At 42.4% G+C, this 25,362-nt stretch overlaps 2 protein-coding genes and 4 non-coding genes across 6 annotated transcripts in view; 2 read left to right on the forward strand and 4 right to left on the reverse strand.

Moving 5' to 3' along the window:
• Positions 1–25,362, forward strand: part of cntrl (centriolin) — an 86,448-nt gene that overhangs the window by 7,951 nt on the left and 53,135 nt on the right. The window contains exons 8-11 of the mRNA XM_030059735.1: positions 39–128; positions 483–521; positions 789–905; positions 2,111–2,258. Coding sequence (XP_029915595.1) covers positions 39–128; positions 483–521; positions 789–905; positions 2,111–2,258 — 394 coding nt within the window. The remainder of the gene's footprint in view (positions 1–38; positions 129–482; positions 522–788; positions 906–2,110; positions 2,259–25,362) is intronic.
• trnaa-agc (transfer RNA alanine (anticodon AGC)) lies at positions 2,597–2,669 on the reverse strand. The gene has a single exon. It is a non-coding gene; the product is annotated as a tRNA-Ala (tRNA).
• Positions 3,750–3,822, reverse strand: trnaa-agc (transfer RNA alanine (anticodon AGC)). The gene has a single exon. It is a non-coding gene; the product is annotated as a tRNA-Ala (tRNA).
• Positions 4,630–4,711, forward strand: trnas-gcu (transfer RNA serine (anticodon GCU)). The gene has a single exon. It is a non-coding gene; the product is annotated as a tRNA-Ser (tRNA).
• On the reverse strand, positions 5,092–5,164 carry trnaa-agc (transfer RNA alanine (anticodon AGC)). Its single transcript has one exon. It is a non-coding gene; the product is annotated as a tRNA-Ala (tRNA).
• LOC115364831 (interferon-induced very large GTPase 1-like) lies at positions 9,161–14,275 on the reverse strand. Its single transcript, XM_030059461.1, has 2 exons — positions 14,227–14,275; positions 9,161–14,138 (listed from the first exon to the last, which is right to left on the reverse strand). Exon 2 carries the CDS (start codon positions 14,088–14,090, stop codon positions 9,354–9,356), a length of 4,737 nt encoding a protein of 1,578 aa, XP_029915321.1. The 5' UTR covers positions 14,091–14,138; positions 14,227–14,275; the 3' UTR covers positions 9,161–9,353.

A 25,362-nucleotide genomic window follows, 5' to 3' on the forward strand; every position in this document is an offset into this window, starting at 1 on the left:
CTTCTTCTTCTGTGTCTCTGGCTGTTTTCTACCTCCAGCTGTTTTCCAGAGCTTTCCTGTCCTCTTGCCCCTCTGTGGTTTCCTCTCTGCTCAAGGCAGAGTCACAAAACACAGACAGACTGACAGACGTCAGTGTCGCACCACAACACAGATACAAATATAGATGATACAGAGACAGATTCATACACAGAGACAGAGACTTTATACAGATACAGGGAGAGAAACAGCAGAAAAAATACAAATTAATCAGGCAAAAGATTTTCCTGTTAGACTGTCTCTGGTCACAGCTGTCAGGTCAGCTGAAAACACGGGAGCTGGAGGCGGCCATGTTAGTCTGAAGTAAATGTTGCCATGGTTACAGACACTGGCACATGTGAAATCTCCTGTTACCTGCACATGTGCAAACTAGCCATTTTATTTATTCATTTATTCAGCGTCATCCTGCTCTGCTTTTCTCTCTGTCCTTCTGCCTCCATGACCAGCCCCCCCGACCCGAGGCTCTGCAGGGGGCCGGCCGCCAGGTACTCACTTTCCCATCATCCTTAGCTTCCTCACACCCACCACTTCCTCAGGTGTGTTCCCAGGTAGCTTCATGCCCAGGAGAGCACAGCCTCTCTCTCTGTGTGTGTGTGTGTGTGTGTGTGTGTGTGTGTGTGTGTGTGTGTGTGTGTGTGTGTGTGTGTGTTTTACCAGCTGCTGTGGCACTCCTACCCTGTGTGATTTGTGTTTGTGTTGACCACCCTGTAACCTGTGTGTGTGTGTGTGTGTGTGTGTGTGTGTGTGTGCAGCTGAAGCAGAAGACAGCAGAGTTGACCAGAGCCTGTCAGAGGCAGTACGAGCTGGAACAGGAGCTGACTTTCTACAAGATAGATGTCAAGTTCAGCCCTCTGCCCTACCATGCACAGGTAACACACACACACACACACACACACACACACACACACACACACACACACACACACACACACACACAGACAATCAGAGCTTCTCACACCCCACAGCTGTGCCTGAACCTTCATGTGGAGCTGAACGTGGTGGAATAAGTTGAACCTCCACCAGGCAGCAGGTCCCTGAACGCACCGCCATCCACGACCAGCTGAGTGACGGACAGGTCACGTCATCAGCTGGTTCATGGATGAATCCTTCATCGATCATATCACTCAGTATCAATAATTATTTTGATATGCTGGTTATCAAATACTATTTTATGTCTCATTTGGCTTCTTTTTGCTTCTGAGTGAAAGTTGAGCAACCAAAGGGTTGATCATGGTTCAAAATATTCTTTATTCTCTTTTATCCTACACTCTGTTCAGCCTGATAGAATAGAATAGAATAGAATAGAATGCCTTTATTGTCACTATACACATGTACAATGAGATTAAGAGCAGCTCCTTTTAGTGCAAACATGTAATAATAAAGAACAAAAAAATAAAAAAGATAGATTTCAATATAGATAAGAATAAGTAAGATAAAAATAAGTTATATATACAGTAAGTAGTTCTATATACAGTAAGGATTTAGTGGTGATATTGCACATTTAAATAGTGTTCACAGTAGGTGGTTGTGATGTGCTTAGCAAACCACACACCTGAAGCACAATTAGAAGATTTAAACATTTCTTCAGCAATTAGATTTAGATTTAGATTTAGATTTAGATTTATTGTCCCCCAGGGGAAATTCCTTTTCACAACACTGTACATATGTACACAACAGCAATACAATACATATATACACAACAGCAATACATCACACTTAATTATATTAGCAAAGTAAAATTAAGAAAATTCTTCATTCTGGTAAATACAATATGTTGTGCAGTTTCCGGCTGTTTTCAGCTCAAGTGTATGTCCCTGGAGGAAAGCAGATAATCAGGCAACATAAATGTCTGGTTTGTCTTTTGTAGCATTATTTACTTTATTTCAGTATTTATATGTTCACATCAGATCAAAGCTGCATAAATTTGCAAACAGGTTTTTGCTTGAAATGATTTGCCTTTGGGATTTGGAATTCAGAGTAAAGAAAGCAGCAGATTCCAGGAACGACATGCATGGAAGTGCAGATGTTTTGAATGTCACGGTGACTCCGGGTGTCTTCCTCGCTCCGTGTGCAGGAGCAGGAGGTCGATGCCGTGGCTGAGAGTCCGTACATCGGCAAGGCTCGCCACACCAGGAGCCCTGCCTCCCCTGCAGCCCTGCAGCAGCGGGCAGAGGAGCCGGCACGCCCCCTGCTGGAGGAGTGCAGGGCGCAGCAGACTGAAGGTAGGGACCCTGAAGAGATTATCCACAGATTTATTTTTGCTGGATTACGCCGAGTGTTGGCTCTGATCAAACTGCAGTAAAAAAAAAAAATGTGTCTGTTTTCCAAATCAGCTTTTGCTCACATGATCTGCACAATTTCTATGAGATATTCTTAAAAGAGCTTATTTTTCATCTTGGCATTTGTCTTCCTCGTGGCAGAACTCCACTCTATCTGACATTTCCCACGCAGACATTTTGGGAATTCAGAAGAAAGCATTTTACACGGAATCAATTACAGCCTTGAACGACACTCAGTTCCCACACTCACAATGTGGATTCACTTAAGAAACTAAAGTCAGTGGAGAATGCGGGCATCGATCCCGCTACCTCTCGCATGCTAAGCGAGCGCTCTACCATTTGAGCTAATTCCCCTGCAGAGCTCAATGTCTGACTTATCTCTTTCCAACACTCCGTCTGAAGGTCAGCGTCGTTTCTTTCCCTTCATATTGTTTTTTTCGTCAGCACCACTCTTTCACTTCTGGAGGTCATCAAGCTAATTCCCCCCTACAAGCCTCTCCTCCTTTATTCTGAACTGCCTCCTCTCTTTCTGAAGTTCACTCTTATCTCGTCCTTCCTTGGCTCTATTTTTAACCTCTCACTCCCTGCTCTCCACATTCGTAGTCAGCACTACTGTCTCACATTCTCTGAGACCCGTCTAAAAATAATCACTGTGCATTTCTGAAATCTAACAAGGAAACACGGACTCAACTTCTGTTACCTGTAACATAACATAACATACTTTGTGACAAGGGATTTTGCCCTTTTACCAGGTTAATTATTAAGCACTGGCTGCTGGAGCTGACAACAGCTGGTTCCATCAAACTGTCAAGTAAATTTGGTCAACGTCATGCTTTTGGCAATACTCTAATGCAGTGGTTTCCAAACTGGGGACCCAGTTAAGCAGTGGTATTTGAGAAGGTCGCAGGTTTCATTTGATGACATTCCCTGGAAGTAACAACAGCTAGAGAATGTTTGTGCAGGTGTAAACAGCAGCCAGTGCTGCAAACCTGCAGGTTCAGGGGAGAGGCTGCCATGCTGTGACAGCCGTGTCCGCTGGTGAACGCACACATGTATGTAAACCTGTTAACACCTTTTATACCCATCAGCCAGAAAGAGCAAACAGACGAGGTGGCCGAGTGGTTAAAGCAATGGGTGTCTAATCTGTTGTGCTTTGCATGCGTAGGTTTGAATCCCATCCTTGTTGTAGCCTGTGGGTTTCAGCTGGACTGTGTTCAACAGGTACATGTCAGTTTCTCTCCCAGCATTCACAAACAGCAAACCTGTAGATGAAACCTGTCTTCTTTACAGACAGTTCAACATGTCGATGCCACATGGTGATCTGCCAGGTCACATCTGTGGGGAAGAAAGTGTTTTAAAATGGAATCAATTACAGCCTTGAGTGACACTCAGTTCCCACTCTAACAACAGACTCACTTAAGAAACTAAAGTCAGTGGAGAATGCGGGCATCGATCCCGCTACCTCTCGCATGCTAAGCGAGCGCTCTACCATTTGAGCTAATTCCCCTGTAGCAGACAGTCTGCTGTCACCTAGCTCCTCCTCGCTTCTCCTCCTGTCCCCTCATATCCAACCCCAGCTCATTCTGGTCTCCTCCCCCCTTCCCCTCCACGCTCCCATTTCAGGAAGGAGATTCATGTTTCTCCAGGAGGCGCTTCATTTCCAGGAAGAAAACCTCTGCTGCTCAGCGTTCTCTTATCTTCTGCATTTCTAAATTCCAGATCTTTCCAGTGGTCAGATTAATGTCTCATAGTGGCTGGACAATATGACTGCCAACTAGACCACATCTCTCTGTAGCTCAACATTATTCTACACTACAGCTAATATCAAAACTGCATTGTCCATGAAGGCCCTTTTATGAGCCTGCAAGGTGTTGGAACTCAGTAGAATGCATTCAGTAATTGTGATCTCAAGCCAAACTTGGTAACTTGCATTTATTCTTGTGACTGGCCACCTCACACTTCTCCTTCACATTTGGTGTCGTCTGTTGAACTAGCTTGGTGCAGGAAGTCTCACACAGGTCTTACCTATCTCAACTATCACAACAAGGGAATGTGTATTTGTTACTGAATTGATTGAATCAATCACACTGCAGTAAGTCTGTCCTCTGATGAAGAAAAAAGACATTATTTTTGATCATAGTTTTTTTGTACTTTCTATTTATGTCAAAGGAAACCGAGGATTCAAACTGTTGGTTAAGGGGAGAGACTCAAACTGGGGGACCGCCACACTGTGACGAGTCTGTCATCTGGTGAACAAAACATAGATATAAACCTGTTAAGACGTTTTAGATCCATCAACATGAAAGGGCAAGCAGACGAGGTGGCCGAGTGGTTAAGGCGATGGACTGCTAATCCATTGTGCTCTGCACGCGTGGGTTCGAATCCCATCCTCGTCGTAACAGTTTGACTTTAGTCTCGACTGAAGGAAGAAAGTGAACAGTTTCACTCAGAACCAGAAAAGGTTTTGCACATCACTGTCAGCTGTAAAAACAGATAAAGTCTGTCTGCACAGTTTTGAATGGGGCAGTATTTAAGGAAAAATGCAGTGTAGTCACTTTATCAGAATGTGAATGTTGTAATATCAGCTTTTGTTTATGTGATCTGCACAATTACTATGAGATATTCTTGTGTTTTGGAAAGAGCCTATTTTTGCTACCTTGCAGCAGAACTCCACTCTCTCAGACATTTCAGGAATTCAAAAGAGAGCAGTTCAATATGGAACCAATTGTAGCCTGGAACAACAACAATGTGGACTCACTTGAGAAACTAAAGTCAGTGGAGAATGCGGGCATCGATCCCGCTACCTCTCGCATGCTAAGCGAGCGCTCTACCATTTGAGCTAATTCCCCTGTAGCAGCCAGTCTGTTGTCACCTAGCTCCTCCTCGCTCCTCCTCCATATAAAGAGACATTTAAACAGTGAATTAAAAGGTTACTATATAGTAACCTTTTAATTCACTGTTTAAATGTCTGTTCTGGCATTTATTCCTTATATTCCTTATTAGCACATATCAAATCAGATAGTCAGTTAAACCCTTTAAACCCAGGAGGCCACAGGCGGCTCTCGAATCCACTTCACTCCTTCAAACCAAACCAGAGAGTTTAAAAACTGATACTTTGGACTGTGAATATTTTTTTTTTGTTGTTTTTATGTATTTATTTATTTGTTTTTTGGGGGTGGGGTGGGGTTGTGGATAGTGTGTGTGGGGGGTGGGAGTAGTGTGTGTGGGGGGTTGGTGGGTTGTGGATGCTGTGTTTGGGGTGGGGGGTGATTGGCAAAGGGGAATGGACTGACATGTAATGGATGTGTGTGTGTGTGTGTGTGTGTGTGTGTGTGTGTGGTGGGGTGGGGTTTTACTCCCTCCTCCTCCTTCGAGGAGTCAAGAACTTGAGTTTGAGTTTGAGTTTATTAAGATCCCCATTAGCTTTTGCAGAGCATCAGCTATTCTTCCTGGGGTCTTTCCATTTTCATAAGTGACAATACAAACCCACTGTTTACCACACATACTTAACATATAAAAAAAAAAAAAAAAAAAAAAAAAAAAAAAAACAGGAGCACATACACAAGACACATACTTAATACATACACATACACACAAAACATCCTAGATGAACACCAAACATAAACATTACCCGCTCTTACATTGAATCAATACAAAATAAAACAAGGCAATTGCTGTGTATCACGTCACACGAAAATGCCAGGACCCAATTTCCAAATCTATACTACTGATCAAAATTATGATCTAAATAATAATCTCTTAGTTTCACTTTAAAACTGACCCTGTTTCTTTGTAGTGTAACATAACTGGGAAGGGCATTCCACTCCTTCATAGCTCTGTATAATACCGTACGTTCAGAGAGTGTCCTGGGTAAAATAAAACAACCTCCTGCTGCATGTCGAGTTGAGTAGTTATGTATCTCTGAACTAAAGGATAATTTCCTGTAAAATATAAGTGGCATTTTCGTTGTTATAATATTTCGAAGAAATACCATCAACAAATATGACATTCTGTTTTTAACATCCAGCCAGCCGAGACTGGCATGCATTTGACAAATATTCGACCTTATTCCACAAGTAAGTGCTACACGTGCTGCTTTGTTTTGTATAAGTTGCAGTTTTCTGATGTTGGCTAGTGAGGTATTGGACCAAACAACAGTGCAATAATCCATATGTGACAAAACCAGGGCTTGAATAACTTGTTTAGTAATTTGTGTTGTAAAATATTTAGAGCATCTCCTTATCATTGAAAGAATGTTCCCAATTTTGGTTATTATCATCCTAATATGCATGTCCCATGATAGTGTATGATCTATGATAATTCCCAATAATTTTACCTCTTTTACCTGTTTAATTGATTGGTTATTAATCGTAACATTAAGCTCTTGGTTTGCGCGCAATGCATAATTTGATCCAATAACCATACTAGTGGTCTTTGATACATTCAAAATAAGTCCACTGCTGTTTACCCACTCCGAAACCAATTTCATTTCTTCACTTAAATTTCCATTTAATTCCTCAATAGTTCTTCCAGCTAAATAGATTGTTGTATCATCAGCATACATTGTCATGCGAGCTGTTTTTAATGCCAAAGGGAAATCATTGGTAAAAATTGAATACAAAAGAGGTCCAAGGCAACTTCCTTGCGGCACTCCATGTTGCACTTGACGACTCTTTCCACTCAGATGCAAATCCTGGACTTCTTTTTTTTGCGAGGCTTTTCCTCGTCTCTGTCTATAGAGTTGACGCCCGACGCTTTGCTGCAGTGGAGCGCCTCCTCCTTCTTCTCCTCCTCCTCCTCCTGCTCCTCCTCCTGCTCCTCCTCCTCCTCTGTGCTCAGCTCAGTCTTCATTTCTGCGTCCTCTATCTGGAGCATTTCAAGCTGGCTGAGGACCTTCTTCTTCTCCTCTTCTGCACTCAGCTTTGTTTTCAGCTCCCCAATCTCTGAGTCCTTCTCCTTGATGATGGATTCCAGCTTCCCGATGGTCTGGAAGAGGCACTTCTCATCCTTCTTGGCCCTGATGAGCAGGGGCATGTCCCGCCGGGCCATGGTCTTTTGTTTTAGGATGATGTACCTTTGCTTGTCCATCTTCTCCTGGAGGCCTGAGTTCTGTGTCTCGTAGAACTCCCTCGCCCTGTTCTCAGCCTCCAATTTGCTGGAGAGCTCCTGGTTCTTCTGGATGGCCTCCTCCAATTTTTGAAGGAGAGCCTCCTCCTTTAGGTTCTGGAGGGCCTCCTCTCCGGCTCCTTCAGCTCCTGCTGGCTGCTGGAGGTCTGGCAGGCAGTGGCGGTTCTGAAATTACTGCCTTGCGCCCTTCCGTGTTACTACTACTATCGCGGCATCAGGCGAGCCTACCTACTGGTTTGCATATGTAAGTAGGCCTACAATACATGTGTATTTGCTTAGACCCCCATTATTAGACAAGGGTGTTTTTCAGGGCATTTTCAATGGAAAAAAATATCATCTTATATTCAGATGAATACGGTGATAGAAAACTGCTGTGCAGCGCTGATGGATTTTTTTTTTTTTTTTTTTTTTGCTCGTGCCGCCCCCCCACGTGACATGAAAAAATGCCGCCCTGGGCGGCTACCCGCTTCACCCATGCCTAAAACCTCTACTGGTCTTAATGCAAACTTTTGAAATCTGAAATCTGATTTGTTTGATTTTTCTCAAAAAGTCAGAGTTATCATCCTTTCATCCAGCCATCATCCTTTGAAACCTGGATGGATGTCACGTTTCCTCTGTTTAAAGTCAAAAGCATTTCAAACCAATAGATCAATAGACCAATAGATTTCACTGATTTTTAAAAATAAATAAATAAATAAGCATAAACAGTGTATACTGTCAAATCAAAATTACATTCAGTTGTTTTACACTCGTCTTAAATATACAAACTCTATTAGGGGACTGAAGATGATGAAGTTTGATTATCTGATGTTTACATTCATATTATATTGATGATCTGAGTTAAAGACTTAATTTATGACACCGAAATGAGCAATCCAGTCTTTCAATGGCAATTAAGGAAAGTAATTTTATTTAGCATGCACAACATGAGAACAACTTAAAATTCAAATGATCTGGTTAAATTGTCATTGAAGAGTAAGTTTTGTAAATGGTGCATTTCTGGTTCTGAAAAATATGTCTCATGAAGAAATACATGAGTTGCAGTAATATCAATCCTAAAAGTACGATAAACTGATTAACTGGTTCAAATGAAAGAGAAAGACACATTTAAAATTAAGTATTACATTCTTCATCACGGTTTATCAACTCTTTACTAAAACCATACAAGTCAAAAAGAGGACACATAAAATGGCCAGTCTGTGATTTTAAACAAATAAACTTAATTGTATGCATCAAATCATGCAGTTGCCTTATTTTAAAATGTCTTATGTTGTTTGATGTGAATGAAGATCTTTCTGTGATTTCAGACAGTGAACATCTCGACTTCTGCACTTGCTCCTTGTGCATGAAACTTTATATACAAACTTTATCCGTTTTGCTAAAAATAAAAAACACATTGTGAAGTGGACAGAAACAAGGACATGTCATGACTTCTTTTTCCTGTGTAAAATACTTTTTGTCATTCTCTTTTACTGACAACAAACTCACGATTTACATGATAAAGTTTTCTCTTCTGCTTTGCTGCCATGTAAAGCAGCTTAATTTTCAGGAAAACCCACGACTTAATAACAATGACTCACTTTATGGATCTGGAATACAACACCATGAGTTCATTTTAAAAAAAAAATCACATTTAATACATAACAGTCCTTTTAGGAACTAATCTTGCCTTCTTTTGAATTATTTGGTCATTTTATTGAGGAACTAATATCTCTTTTCAACAACCAAAGCGCCTGTGTAATATTTTACTGCCTGTTCTCATTTCTCATTCACTGACCGCCCGCTCTCTCTGTGACGAAGTCTTTATGAATCTCTTGCTGTTAGAATTCCCCTCATAAGTTTTGAGGTGAAGATCAGAGAGCCTCGTTACTTTGAGAAGGGCTCTTTTTGTCCCTGGGTCACTCGCAGGTTTTACAGGTTCTCCAGACTCTTGATGGCGTCTTTTTTGGTGAAACGTCTCCAATCACTGGGAATCTCTCCATTGCCCTTAAATTTTTTTTTAAGGCACTCTTCCAGGTCCTTTTGAAATCGGCATACGAACCACTTCCAGTATGCCAGCGTAGAATTATCAGGTGTGATGCTCCACTCAGCATATTTATCTCCAGCAGTTCTGTACTCTTTATAAGGAACAAGCTGATCTGAAGAAGGATTAGGGTAAAACCTATGATCACTTGCAACTGATGTTGAGCAGAACTCAACGCATAGTTCTACTGTACCTCTATAATTCATCCCGCTGATCGCTTTGGAGCGATGAAAAGTGACCATATGATCATTAGGACTGTGATCCTCGGCTGTGTTGGTGCAAACGGCTCCACAGAAAGGACATTGAGTCCAGCAAGTCTTACATTTGTGGTCGATAAGCAGTTGATCAGGCCTCTCACTGAATTGCTCCATACTCTCTATCGTGAGGCTATTCATCTCCTCAACAATGGATTTAATGCCTTTGTCTAGCTCTTTCTTGAAAAAGTCAAAGTCATTTATGTCACCAAAATTTTGACCACAGTTTGTAGAAAATGGTAGCTCATCTTCCAGAGAACTGGAGAAGTTCTTCAGCCACGTGTTGATGTTTCCTCCCTGAGTTTTGACATACTCAGTTGCAGTTTCCACTGCGTCACTCACAAGCTTCTCTATATGTTTCACGTTTTTCTTGAGAACACTGAGTGCTTTGTCCTTGTGTTCAGTGAGGATGTATTTCTCTACTTCTTCTGTTATGAAAGACTCCATGTGGGATCTTGGCCTCCAGAGGTAGTATCTATAGCTGTAAAAGTCCTCTTTCTCTGCCAGTGACTTTAAAATGTGTTTCTCCAAGTTGGCCTTGTTTCCACTGAGGGGTGGGTAACTGTGCATCATCTCGTCAGCCAGCTCCATGCCAGTCTTGTTGTACACAGCCTGAACTGAGGAGGCCTTCAGTTTGTTACAGATCAGTTCACCAAGCACAGCAGCAGAGGAGTTACCTTCACAATAGCTCACAAATATCCTGTAATGATGGTCTTTCTTGCTTTCTAAATAAGTCAGTGGATCATTCTTGGTCTTGAATTCCTCATGAGACTTTAATAGCTGATTCCCTGCAATGTTACATACATACAGTAAAAGATTGGCTGTAAAGTCATTCTTGAAAGTGTATGTCTTTGTCACTGATTCAAAAGCTTTGACTTTGTCTTTGACATTACTGGCTACTTCATGCAAGTAGGTGGAAGTGTAGCCTCTGCTAGCAACAGGCTTGGTCTTTATTTTCTCTATGGACTGTCTCTCAACCTCAGAGATGAAGGATCTGATCCGTTGGTTCTCTTCATAAGGAAGAGTTTTCCTTCTATAGGCAGCCTTAACATTCTCCCATGCTTTTGCTAACAAACTGCCTTTGGTTATGGTTACATCACAAAAATAGTCACCTATCTCTTGCATGGTTTTGTATTCACCCTGTTTCTTGCATTCAGTTATAAGAGACCCTTCAATGCCAAGTTCAGTAAGGATACAAAACAAATCATCTTCAATGGAGATATCCTTAATTTTGGGTGCAGCTGCTGCTAATTCCTTGACTCGCGCATCCCAAATTCTGTTGAATTGTTTTTTAAGTTCCTCTTCATCTTTTGCCTTGTCTTTTAACTCATGAGCGAGCTCTTTGCTTTTTTGCAGTAGCTTGTTCTCAAACTCTGCCTTTTTGTCATCTAGGTCTTTGCAGGCTTTCCTCTGCTGGATAACTTCCTCCAGCTTCCGTTTAACTTCTTTCACCTGTTCATCTTGAAACTCCTTTATTTTGCTTTCAAATCGACCTCGCCATTGAACCAACATCTCTTTATCTTCATCATCATCAAAGTATGTCTTCATTGCCTTTTCGACATCTTTTCGAGTAGTGGTCATCTCCTTAACAAGGTAATTGTGATCAACCTTGTCAAGTTTTCCAATTTCAATTCTGTTATGAAGCTTGTGTTCAATGTTCAACAGGGCACATCTCAAGGCCCAGGTCCATTTCCCGTACTGGACCTCAAGGTTTCTGTACACTGCAATTTCCTGTGTGTTTTTGAAGCTGAAAACAAAGTGCTCATTCAGCAAGGCGTTCCAGAGATCTGAAATGCGGCTTCTGAACTGTGAGAGAGTCAGTCCTTCAGATTTTGATGCTTTTGTGAGGATGATGTTCTTCAGTTCTTGGATGCTCTCGCTGTAACCTGGGTTTGGAGGGGCCATGGGCGGACTTCCCTCCCATAGCTGGGCAAAGTATTTAACATCTGTTTGTACATCGAATGCAATGATGTCACTAAAGCAGTCAGCATTGCACACTTCCTCTTTGGCAGCTAGCTGGGCCATCTTGTCCAGTTTTTCTTGTAAGCATCTCTTTCCTTCCATGTTTCTCTCTCCAGCTGCAATATCTGTAACATTCTGGTGAACAAACACACAACTTGGAGAGAGATTTACCTCCTTCATCCTCATGAAAGCCTGTACAACAATCTGAAGAATGTCTTGCATGTCTGCTGGATTCTCTCCAAAGATGTTGATCAAAGTCAGGTTTCCCAGACCAGTGACAAACGTTGCCAATTCATTGTCATGGTGAAGACTGGCGTTCTCTGCCAACTCAGGAGCACGCAGTCCCTCAGTGTCCACAACTAAAACATAGTCAAATTTAAAGTCTTTCTGGATCTCTGCTGAAACTTTGACTAGCTGCATGAAGGCACCTCTCGTGCACCTGCCAGCACTGACAGCAAACTGTAAGCCAAACATGGCATTCAGCATTGTTGATTTTCCACTGCTTTGGATGCCGAGAACTGACAAAACAAAAATTCGCTTGTCTCCCAGTTTCCTGATGACAGCGTCTAGAAGACGAGTGATCCATGTTAAAGGCACGTGACCAGCGTCACCATCCATCAGCTCCACTGGGTGTCCTGATATCATCAGCTCTGCAGCCAGTTCAGGGTATTTGGACCAGTTCAGCTCTCCTGTCGTTCTGTTCACAGCCTCATGGGCCTCATAGATCTGCCCCATTTCCCTAAACATGTGCTCCAAGCCAAAGGTCGCTGACTGCAGTTTTGCTGATAATTTTTCAAGTTCAGCTCTCTGTTTTTCAACACTTTGTTTCTTTGTCTGATCATGTTTCTCTCCTTTGTCATCTTTCTTTTTCAAATTCAAGACTTCAGTCCACTTTTGATCATATTTTTGCAGAATCCCAGAAAGGTCATCTTTGGAGAGATCATCCAGCAATATTCCAGTCCACTTCAGGAAATACATTTTCTCATGTGAATGCAGAGACCGGAGGTTCTTCAAATACAAGTTCATAAGTTCACTGGATGCAACATCACATTGTTTTTCTCGTATTTGTTTCAGTTCTTCTTCTGTTTCACTTTTTTCCTTCTCAATCTGTCCTTGGAGGCGATACAGGCCTTTGTGTTTTTCGCACCACTTTTTCCACAATTTCCCTTGACACTGGAGGAATGTGTCTTTGATCTTTGAGATGTCCTTCTCCTCAAGCAAAGTCTGTATCTGCAAAGCAGCAGATTTCCCTCTCTGGCAGGCCTCATCATCTTCATCCATCCTGATCCCATGGACCTTGGTCATGCTTTCAAGCTTGAAGGCGTTGTATTGACTGGACAAAATCTTTTTGATGATTGTTTTCAGCTCTTCAGATACTTCTGACAGACTTCTGTCTTTTAGACCCATTTTGTACTTTCTTGTGCCTTCTTTGACCTCAGCTGCAGCCCTATCATTATCAGCAATCAGACAAATGAGGGGCTTTGGAGACTTGAGAAGGTCTGACAATATTGTAGAACTTTTTCCACCTTTTTCCAGACTTGGTAGCAAAATAACATTGACTGAGGATTTTTCAATAAGTATGTGACGCTGTGTTTCACATGACAGAGCATCACCATGGAGATTACAGAAGGCAATGCAGTCATTGAATGCATCATTGGGTTTTCCAGAAGGGCAGTACCAGGCAATCTCAGCCAAGCCATCAATCAAGTAGCGAGATTTGGTGCTGCCTGGGCAATTTCTGTGAAAGAATGTGTCGTGACGCTCATTGATTAAGCTGCTCATCAGCTGAGATTTAGATGATGACACTGAACCAAGCCGGAGAAATGCCACCATGGGTGTCTGAGCTTTGCAGATCGGCACACTCTTCATTGTCCCATGGTCTGAGTCATGTGTCTTCTTCCAACTTTTTCTTATTTGTCTAAATGTCCACATGGGACACTCAATATCCATTTTGAACGGGTCAGGGACAAGCAGAGGTAAAGCATACTGACATTGGGATAACTTGGAAATGATGTTCTGCTTGAGAAAACTGTCTGAGCAGTGAAATACTGCCATCTGAACATCCATTGGATGAACATGGCTTTGTTTTCTTTTATCAGTTTCTTGGTCTGTGCTGAAAAAAGCATCAAAAACACTTTCATCTGTACCAGCACTGTCAGGTGTTTGACCTTGGTTTGGATGACTGACTGCTGGGTCTTCTTTTACAGGGATGTATCTGGCTCTGTAATCCAGCGTCATCAACCTCTGGATGAAAGTATTTGCCAAATCCTTCTCAGATGTCTCATGTTGCTGTTTTACACTTGGCCCTATTTTAAGAAAAACTGCAGGAGTCAGCTTCTGTTGACCTTTGTAATTTTGAAGGTGAAGTCTGCTGAAGAGGGACTCCACTTCTTTGCTTCTTTGCTCCATTGTGCCGATTGCTTCAGGAATCTTCACCAAGTTCTGTTTTTGTCCAACCTTTAAAGTAAATAATCATATTTGTGACTTCAGGCATGTGGAGTGTAGTCCAAGGGAGAGCTTTTTCATTTAATTTCAAGTTTCTTACCTCGTCCTTGTCTTCACCTGTATCTTCACCTGTCCTGTCTTCATCTATGGTACCTATTGATAAATTATCATCATTATTATCGTCATTATTATCGTTGTCATTCTCATCGTCGTCATTCTCATCATCGTCATTCTCATCGTCATTGTCAGCTTTGTTGTTGTTGTTATTATTATTATCATCATTATAGGTAGTAGTAATAGTAGTAGTAACAGTAGCAGTAGTCGTCATAGTATTTGGAGTAGTATTTATGGTAGTAGTTGTGGTAGTAGTAACAGTAGCAGAAGGAGTATTATTTGTTGTTGTCATTATTGTTATATTTTCGCATCTTAACACATTAGCATTTCCTAATATTCTGTTTTTCCAATCCAGGGTTTTCCCTGCCTTATAATTTCTTAGGCGCACCGCCTAGACGTTTTCACCGACCGCCTAGATCAAATGAACGAGGAAAGGGGGAAAAGCGCACATTGACATATTCAATCTGCGGCTCCTATAGGAATCTGTTGCTGATGCTAGCTTGGATTGTCCGGAGGGAGTTAGGCGGGCACTGGGCCGTACGTCATGAAATACTGACAACGGAATTAACCAATCACTGCAGCGAATAGTTTCTGCTTGAACGCTGAGAGGATGGCTTTCAGCTGCAACACATCTGCTGTAGGCTACGCGGTGGTGGAATGTATGAATCGCCTAGCGTGAAAAACACAAGCGCTCGCAAATACCAGTGATCCACTGGCCATTTGGGTGACTTGTGTGAAGCGTGCAGATTAGCCAAATAAAACGGAATCTATTTTTAACGCGGAATTTGACATAACAGCTGCACCGGCACCGCACGAGCCAAAGGGTAGAGAAACTCTCCAGCTACAGCAGCGCACTGACATAGATTGTGTAACAAAGTGAAGAGTTGCCAGTCCGCTATATTTTCACTGGCTAACAGCAGCACACTGGCTTAGCTTGTCTATTCAGAGAAGAGGTATCACTTTGGCTTTTTTTTTTTTTTTTAACAATCTGTGATTGAATCACGTCAGTCAGTGCATCAGGTTGTCAGCATGAATAAAATCAGATACTGAGCTGCGTTAGAACAGGAACAAAAGGCAACTATAAAGGCCGACTCGCCCTCTTGAATGAAGGGTACAAATGATCCTTTTTCATCTTTGCATCAGCGAGCTGTCAATCAATCAGGCCCATTCTCTCAGCCAGGAATAATCTGCCCCCCAAAAATATTTAGAGCTAATTAATTGAGCCATTTTAAATGTCCCTAAACTGTTGTGAAACACCTCTAAAATGCTTTTAATTATCAAATTTCCTTTAATGATCTCTCATTCCTGTTTTCCTCTCCTACAGGGTGTCAGCTCTGTACAGCAGGCAGCTGGTAGCCAGGCTGAAGCTGCTTCACATTAGTATTACACTCTCTCATAGAGAGTTGTCGGCAAAATGTTACGGATATGGCTGGTCAAGGAAAATCCTTTAATGCTGTCATGCTCTCCTCACTATTTGGACTCGTTGTTCAAGCGGATCCTCAGTGATTGGGCAGCCCACGGTTTGGCAAACAGCTGATTGGCCAGGGGGCAGTGCTTTATGTAGGATTCAATCATTCATTCATTCATCTTCTAAACCGCTTATCCTCACAAGGGTCGCGGGGGGTTGCTGGAGCCTATCCCAGCGCACATAGGGCGAAGGCAGTGAAACACCCTGGACAGGTCGCCAGTCCATTGCAGGGGTAGGATTAGGACAGGTTTTCTATCCCGATCAGAGGTGAACTAGCTTTGTGATACAGAAAATCCAGAGCTGAGCCTGAAGTTATCTCGCTAACCCCTTAATCCCGCTTCGTGATACAGGCCTCTGCTCCGGAGCAGGTGAAGTTCAGGATCAGAGCTCAGCAGTTAGAAAAGCCCCACCTACTGACCAATCAGCTCTCTTGGAAAATGGCCTGCCCATTTTCCCTTTCTTCTTCTTTTGTAAAATTAATACATTTTGCTTAGACTTCTTATTTTAATTGTTTGTTGTTCTCTCACATTTTTTCAAGTTTGAAGAGAAGAAGGAATTCTTCTTGTATTTTTTTTTACTCATGACTCTGCACTGTCCAACCAAAACCTGATCTTGAAGACTGATGTAGTGATTTTTAAAAAATGTTTTTGAAAATAAATGAGAGGAATTTAATTCAGAAGGTTAAATAAAAGCCTGATTAAATACACACCAGCCTCTGGGCTCCTTTAGGTTTCCGTTAGTTTGCTCATATTTAGTATTTAGGCTGGCTGCCCTGAAAAGTCCACATGAGAGTTGGTGCCAAATATTTTACTGTCTTTAAGTGACAGTGAAATAATATTTTAACCAGCAGAATAAACACGAGGTGTCAGATGCTTTATAAAATGAAATATCAAAACCAGATGAATCAAAGTGACGATTCTGACGAAACTCAAACTGAGGGCAGCGGCCCAGCGAGGGTCGCCCCTCACTGTGAGAGAGGGCCAGTTCCTCTGCAGGAGTGTACGGCTGAGTGGGAGACACATTCATTTACTGAACACACAAATGTTACTGTAGTCAGATCTACTCGTGGTGGGGAAGTCAGATTATAATCCCACTAATTTACGCATTGACACAGTCGGTGATTTTTTGCCACCATCCAGGCAGCTGCAACTGTGTTGCTTTTTGCCTGGATGATGGATTTATATTCCTCGTATTTATTAACGATTATTATCTACTCCTTCGTTGTAAAGTATGCAGCTCAGGTAGATTTTTCCTTGTCTGTGATTGGTCACATGCAGCAAACACCGCCCTTTTTATGTGAGCGCGCACAGATTGCACGCACAGATTGGAAAAGCCTGGGTTGAATTAGCGAGTTGATAGCTGGCTTTATGGTACCGAAAATCCGGAATGCGGATGTCAGGTTAAGTGAAGCCAGATAACTAAGAGAAAGCCCGGCTATGTTAATCCAGCTTTATGGTACAGGCCTCAAGTCTTTGATTTGAATGCAGCCTGCAGCTAAAAGAACAGCCACTAGAGGGCAGAAGAGTATAACAACAGCTTCAGTTTTCTCACCTACACAAAAACCACCAGGATTAGAATAATCTTCTTTTTGACCAGTAGAAAAGAAAAGCAGAAAAATAAGCAAAAGCACTTACCTTGTTTTGTAGTGGCTACTTTTCTCCGTCTGTGGGAAGAAGCGCTGCCTCCGACGAGCCTGAGCCTCGATGCCGAGAAGAAACCTCTTTGTTTTTTGCTCCTTCCAGTCCCACGTCTGAGCCCAGACTTTCTGTGGAGGAATAAAACACATTAGAAGACTTCTTCACTTGAAAGATCTTTTATTCAGAAAAGACCTGTGTGTTGTCGCTGCAGCAGACGTCACCAACAGTTCATATGCCTGAATAGGATTTTTAAAAGCATAAACTTCCACTGTCTTTCCAAGGACCACACCCTTTTCTCAGCCACCAGTCAAACCTCTGTAACACACCTCCATGGGCCTTTGGCTTTACCCAGCGAGTGTGTTTCTCCCACCGCAAACATCAGTCATTTCAATAGACTTCCCAGAAATTAGAGTCATGTTTCTCCAAAACTCGGCGTGCCGTTTACAGAACAGGACAGGACAGGACGTGCATTATCAGTGCATATTATGCAATATGCATAATGGACAAAAACTGCTCAGCAAACATGGGCAACACATCAACCTGGTTATTTAAATCTACATCACAGTACTACCTATTTAAATATGAGGCTACCACATAACGTATCAATTGATTGTAAATGATTTTTAAAAAATGTATCGATGACAAACGTAAAAACAATACAATTTGCGGGAATTAATTTTTTTTCAAATCCCATCCCATCATAAATTTTTTTCAATCCCATTTCTGTGACGCCATGTTAATTCATTTTGTTCAAAACTGTTGTTCAGCTAAGATGAGAAAAACTATCAAACTGTTTATTTAAACCAGTAAGTACGAATAAAAATTAACCAGAAAATATATTTAAATAATGAGGCTATATGTCACTTGATGGCCTGTAAATGATGATAAAACGAAAAACTGAACTGCATCCGTGGTAAAAGCAAAAATAAACCAAAATTTGCACAGAATAAGGTACAACAACAATAACAACAACAACAACTTGGGACTCAGCTTTAACATCAATTTTTAGGCAAGTACATATTTTTCAAATCTCATCATCACTGAGTTTTTCTGGTCACATTTGCATATTTTGACTTTTGCTGAAACAACGGCCTGCTGAAAACACACACACACACACACATTAGTCTGACTGTTTTAACAGATTTGACTCTGCTCTGTGTCGCTCTCGTTGTGGAGCAGAGCCTCCGGGCCAAAGCGCCTCAACACAACAGACAACAGAAAATGTTGAATGTTGAACTCTTTGAAGCTCAGCCAGATCTGCCTGGACGGTGGGATTAAAAAAGCTACCAGATGAAGAGACTGCAGCTTCTAACTTGAGCCACAAACGTGTTTGAGACGGACAGAAGAGAGGTTGGATGATGATGGAGGAAAATGAAAAGCTCTTGCCTTGTCTGGGCTCCAGCTGCACTCTGCCTGGCTCACCTCGGACTGCAAGACAAGGACATCAGGACAGCTGCTTAGGCACCCAAATCACATGACAGGACACTGAAGGATATTTGCTCATTTTGCGTGTTGAACTGAAAAGTGTGTTTGTGTGTGCAGTTTGCTCAGAGGGAGCTGAAAGAGGCTCGGAGGCTCCGGGCAGCTTGACAAAGTCCGGACGGAGCTTCAGTGAGAGCCGAGCAGAGAGCACAACGCTCCGCTGCAAACGCCTCCACGCCTGCAGCCGGGAGCTCACTGACTGACTGCTGGTGCGATTCCTTTGCTCAAAGGCAAAGGTTTGTCTGCTGTCAGCCTCCCAGCTGTTCTCCCAGCTGAGCAGCTGTGTGCGGCTTTTAGAGCCGCTGCAGGCGGCGACTAATACGGAGGGAGGCGGCAATAATCAGAGGAAAAACTCTGAATTTCACATATTAAAGAGGTAAATTTACGAGAAAAAAATGAAAAATTCTGTGATTATAAAGTCACAAATTTACAAGAGAAAACGTAGCTATAAGAAAATGCATTTACATACTATAAATAATATTTGATATCTGATATAGGCCTAAATACTAACACGACTACCATATAATAACTAGGCTACTATTTAAATATATTTATGTAATATAAACATAAAAATCTCACAGTATTGTCATTGTTAAGAAATCCCTTATAAAAATATATATACTCAACAATAAAGCCAATGAAAGTTTTTTTTTTTTCTCTATAAACAGGTAGAGTATGCTTACATGATAAGCTGCGCAGGAAGGGCTCTGTCCGGTTCTTGATGCGCTGAAAATTCACATTTCAGATGAGCAGCTGGCCCAAAGAAGAATCAGCTGATCGGTGAGCAGGTAAATCACCTGTTCAGTTCCTCTGGCGGCTCAGAGAAGCTTCTCCTCACTTTGGCTGTGTGTCCTGTCAGCTGTGCTCAGCGTGAGGCCTGGACCGTCTGAAAGCTGCCTCCCTGCCTCCCTGCCAGCACCTCCTATTTATACAGCACACACCCCACATGCCCCCCACGCCATCCTATTCTGAGAACCACGTGATTTCAAGGAAAGCGGGGCTGCAGTTTGTCTGCAGAAAATGACAAAAATGACTGAACTCAAACACATTCCAAATGTTGTGAAGAAAACTGCTAAATACTGCCAGTGAAAGCCACGCTGACAGATGAAGGGCTGAGAAATGTCTGAAAATCACCAGGTTCATGTGACTCTTGTAAAGATATTTGCCTGAGCTCAACATTTATCTGCTCCTTCTTCTTCTTATTTTCTTTGATTTGATTTGATTTCAGAGGAGCGGCTGGGACACTCCACCATGGTGAAGAAGCTCCAGCAGAATGAATAACTTGAACTTTATTAGTGAGCCCCAAACTGAAAGGAGCCATGCGACTGAATTTGTGTGTGTGTGAGAGAGAGAGAGAGAAAGAGAGAGAGAGAGAGAGAGAGTGAGAGAGAGGGGATGAGGTGTGATGGAGGACAGTAGCAGTAACTGTCCTTGTTGGAAGAAAATCAGACGGCACAAGTCTCTCTCAGAGCACATTAGCTTCTCTCCGCATATTTTTTTGGTTTGTTTGGTTTTTTTTTCTCCCCGAGCAGAAAGAGGAAGTGTGTTCTGTGAAGGCAGAGCTGAGGTGGGTCTGCAGCTGCAACATCCCGCCACCACAGGACACGAACCAGCAACCGCCAGAGTTTCCACTACACACTCTCACACACACAGAGGAAGCTACAGTCATATCAGGACAAACACACATCTTCGCGCTTATTTCGATGATTCATCCAGTTAAAAGCTGCTTTCATCGGCATTATCCCGCCAATTTTCAAAACTTCAGAGTCAGAGCAAAAGCACTAAACTGAAAAACTCCAAGATGCAGAATCACATCACATAGAAAAGATCTGCATGCCTTGTTTTTACCTGGAATTCAACAACCCATTTTTGTCTCCACCACAAGGCTCAATAAAGTTCAGTGCGTTTGTAATGAGGAACAAACTAATGCTGAACATGTTACACACACACACACATACACCCAAGGGCGTAGGTTTGATTTTGACATTGGTGAGGACATAAAAGCGCTCCAAGGCGGCACCTCTGAAAGTTGATGTTTTTTACATTGATACAACGATCATAATCAGAAAAAAAAACTTTTCAGGGATTGACATTAATGTTTATACTGAATATCTATACTGACTACAAGTGTTTAATAATTCTGTGATGTTGTAAGTTAAAGGCAAGTAAAGAGAGACAAGCAGGCAATTTAACAGAGTTCTCGTCTTTAGTGCAACTGTGCATCATCCTGTACATCAACATCGTACAGAAACATAAATAAAATGAAATAGATTAGAATAAATATTTGAAACTAAAAACTTGAATATGAACAGATTAGTGTCCATTGCCTTGCTCTTATTTGAAAAAGCGAAACACATGCCTATGCCGGTCTACCTGGCAGGTTTTCCTTTCACCTGACAGAATACACTGATGATGGTTTATGAACCTTAAAAGCTCTGATTTCAAAGCCACATGGGTGAACCATTATTATTATTATTTATTATTATTATACAGATTAGGGATGGCTCGATACCACTTTTTCACATCCGATACCGATACCGATGCTGCAGCCTTGAGGATCGGCCGATACCGATACCGATCCGATTCTTTTTGTCACTTTAAAAGTTGTTAATAATACGTGGATGTAATTTGCTTGATACTGACATCTAAAAACACCACATTCACCTTACAACAACTATTCTGGTCCCCTAAAGAAAGAAGGAAAATATGTGACAACAACTAAAGTCATGTGTAACACTAAATAAAAGTGCAACTTGATGCAAATTTTTCATTTGAGTTAGTTTTATCAACTCGGAGTAGTTTCACCTGGAGTTAAGCACGTGCACAACAGCTATAAGTTATAAGCTATAAGCTATAAGCTATAAGCTGTAAGAGTCACCAAGGCAACAGGGAAGCGTCGGGCGTTTTTCACCCCAATTGAATTGGAAATCTTAATGCATTCATACAGCAGTTTGAACATGTTATTTTTTATTTATTTATTTAGCAGCGGCAAAGGAGAGGGAGACGGCGTGGGAGGGTCAATGCGTAAGTTTAAATGTAGTCCGTTGCAATCAATAATATTACAGGGGAAAACTGCTTGAATTACTGCTGGCCTATTAATTTATTTCATTTAGGTGACGTGGAACGGTAACGCTCAAAAAGATAATTGTCTGGAAATGCTAAAACATCTATGCGCGGTCTTATAACCATCTCCCGACGGATATTTAATTCTCTGCGCAGTAACACTGCACCTTCATCCACGGGATCGTTGTCGAAAGGACATGCCATGTTCGTGAAAAAAAAAAGACGCCATCTAACTACTAATGGACTTCTAATAAAGGTCTACTGACTGTTTTTAAAAATCATTTATTTATTTTTATTTATTTTTTTTAAAGTAACAGACGGCAGAACTAATACGCCACGCCAAAACACGCCTGCTGACTGAATGAATGAGGAAGTTAAATACGGTGTGTGGCTGAAAGAGGGCGGACACAGAGAGAAACTCGAGGTTTCATGAGAAAAACCTGGTCCCGACCAGGTTAGTTTCATGGAGTCTGTTACTGCGGTAACTGACCGAGAGCTTAAGTTACCTCCCCCTGTGAAACAGACTAGAGTTACCCCTCTTTCTCTGCTTTGTGTTACCTCCCTTTGTGAAACGGAAAACCTGCTTTGGGAAACGAACCCAAGATTGGCTGCACCAAAACAAAAACGGTTCGCTTTTCTTTGTACTCGCCTGTAAAAAGTCTCCGTACTCCTTTCCATGATGCTTCTTCAGATGCTTTATTAAGTCCGTTGTGTTAAAACGTCCGGTTTTGCTACCACCCCTTGAGACACTCATATAGTTAACGGAGGACATGACTACAGCTCTGCAGGCTTCTGCTCACGTGATGAAAACACAGGCACATGGCAACCATGGCAACAGCTCGTCTGTGTTACGGCATGTCGCGCAAAGTGAAGTTGAGGATATATGAGATAGCTTGGGCTTATGGATCGGATCGGACGGGTTCTAATAAAAAATCCGATACCCGATCCAGTCATTTTGGCCTGGATCGGACCCGATACCGATCCAGTGGATCGGATCGGACCATCCCTAATACAGATACAAGGATACAAGGATGTTTACTGGTCATTATACAACAAGTTGTATAGTGAAATTAAAATGTGGTTCCCTCTTGATTGATTAATTAATTGATTGATTGTGTAAAAAAAGAAAAATGATTAAACATGGAGTAGTACATATGGTGCATTCAGTAGTCTCACAGCCTGAGGGAAGAAGCTGCTCTGTAGTCTGGTGGTACGGCAGCGGATACTTGTGAATCTTTTGCTTGACAGCAGCGGGGTGAACAGGCTGTGGCTGGGGTGGGTGTTGTCTTTTAGGATCTCGCCTCACCTCCCCAATATCACTGAGGCTTGGTAGATTGGTGCCAATGATGTTCTGGGCAGTTTTAATCACTCGTTGCAGAGTCTTCCTGTCCTGGGCCGTGCACATTCCATGCCAGTTTGTGATGTTTCCAGTCAGGATGCTTTCAATCGCTCCTTTGTAGAAGCTGACAAGAACTTGGCATGGGAATTTACTTTCTTAAGTTTCCTTAGGAAATACAGCCGTTTCTTAGCTTTTTTTAACCAGCGCAGAGATATGTAAAGTCCATGACAGGTTCTCTGTTATGTTGATTCCCAGAAACTTGAAACTGCTCACTTGCTCCACCTCAGCTCCATTGATGTAGACAGGGTTGTGTGTCTTTGCCTCTTTTTTTCGAAAATCAACTATCAGCTCTTTGGTTTTGCTGACGTTGAGCAGTAGGTTGTTTTCTGTGCACCATTCTGCAAGATGGTTGATTTCCTCCTGATATGAAAACTCATCATTGTTGGAAATCCGGCTGATGATGGTGGTGTCATCCGTGAACTTCACAATAGAGTTCTCTCCATGTCGGGGGTTGCAGTCCTGGGTGTACAGCGTGAACAGGAGGGGGCTGAGCACACAGCCCTGGGGGGCTCCGGTGTTGAGCACTAGAGTGGAGGAGGAGAGACTGCCAATCCGAACTGACTGGGGTCTGTTTGTGAGGAAGTCCAGTATCCAGTTGCAGAGAGTGGTACTGATGCCCAGAGTGTTCAGTTTTCCAATCAGCTTCATGGGGGAGATTGTGTTGAAATCTGAGCTGAAATCAACAAACAGCATTCTGGTGTAGGTGTTGCTTTTCTCCAGGTGAGTGAAGACTGAGTGGAGAGCAGTGGAGATGGCATCCTCTCTGGATCTGTTGGTTCTGAATGCAAACTGCTGAGGGTCCAGACTGGCTGGAGAACCAGTTTCTCAAAGCACTTCATCAGGATGGGGGTGAGTGCCACAGGGCGGTAGTCATTTAGATCAGACACTGCAGACTTTTTAGGCACAGGGATGATGGTGGCTGTCTTGAAGCAGGTGGGAACACTCTCCTGTGACAGCGATATGTTGAAAATGTCGGTAATGACATCTACTAGCTGGTTGGCACATGTTTTTAGTACACGGCCAGGGATGTTGTCAGGCCCAGCAGCTTTACTCATATTCACTTTCAGCAGGACTTTCCTCACATCCACTGTGGATACTGACAGTGGCCGGTCCTCTGGAGGCGGAATAGACTTTACAGCTGACTCTCTGTTGAGGAGATCAAAGCGAGCATAAAATGTGTTTAGCTCGTCTGGTAACGTCGCCTCACACATGATGGGAGCGCTCCTGCTTTTGTAGCCTGTCACACTTTTGACCGCCTGCCACAAGTCTTTGCTGTTGTTGGTGTTGAGGTCTCTCTCCAGTCTCAATATACGTCTCATACGTCACAATGCAATGAACTATGGGTAATTCCCTTACGCTAAGTTTGCGGAGATGCCTACTTACGGAAAGGGTGCATTAAGGGCTCAAAAAGTCTGCGAGAGATCCCTCACGCACTTCATGATTTGTCAATGGGACAACCCTAAGCCCTCACGGACTTAGCGGGAGCGCGCCTCAAAGTCAGTGAGTGTGTGAGGGTGGACATTGGGATTGGGCCTTGTACTTCTCCATCTAGAAGTGCCCTTGTGTGAGAAGACGAGGTGGCTGAGTGGTTAAGGCGGTAGAGGTAGATGACCGCCTGCCCTGAGTCTGGTTCTACCTGAGGGTTCTTCCCGTTAAAGGGGAGTTTTACCTTGCCACTTGCCACCACCAATAGCATGCTCAGGAGGGAATCTGTTGGGTTTCTTTATTTTGCTACTATAATTTGTAGAACGTGGTCTTTACCTGCTCTACCTGTAAAGCGTCATGAGAGAACTTTTGTTGTGATTTTACGCTATATAAATAAAGATTGATTAATTGAAGGCGATGGACTGCTAATCCATTGTGCTCTGCACGCGTGGGTTCAAATCCCATCCTCATTGTAACAGCTTGACTTTAGTCTCGACTGAGAGAAGAAAGTGAACAGTTTCACTCAGAACCAGAAAAGGTGTCAGCTGTTTTTACAGCTGACAGTGATGTGCAATCACTGTCAGCTGTAAAAACAGATAAAGTCTGTCTGCACAGTTTTGAATGGTGCAGCAATGAAGGAAAAATACA

This window comes from Myripristis murdjan, chromosome 9, assembly GCF_902150065.1.
Source record: "Myripristis murdjan chromosome 9, fMyrMur1.1, whole genome shotgun sequence".
In the NCBI taxonomy this organism is placed as follows: Eukaryota; Metazoa; Chordata; class Actinopteri; order Holocentriformes; family Holocentridae; genus Myripristis; species Myripristis murdjan.

Excerpts from the sequence above, each read along its gene's own strand:
- LOC115364831 (XM_030059461.1), bottom strand. The coding sequence starts at position 14,090 with ATGGAGCAAAGAAGCAAAGAAGTGGAGTCCCTCTTCAGCAGACTTCAC.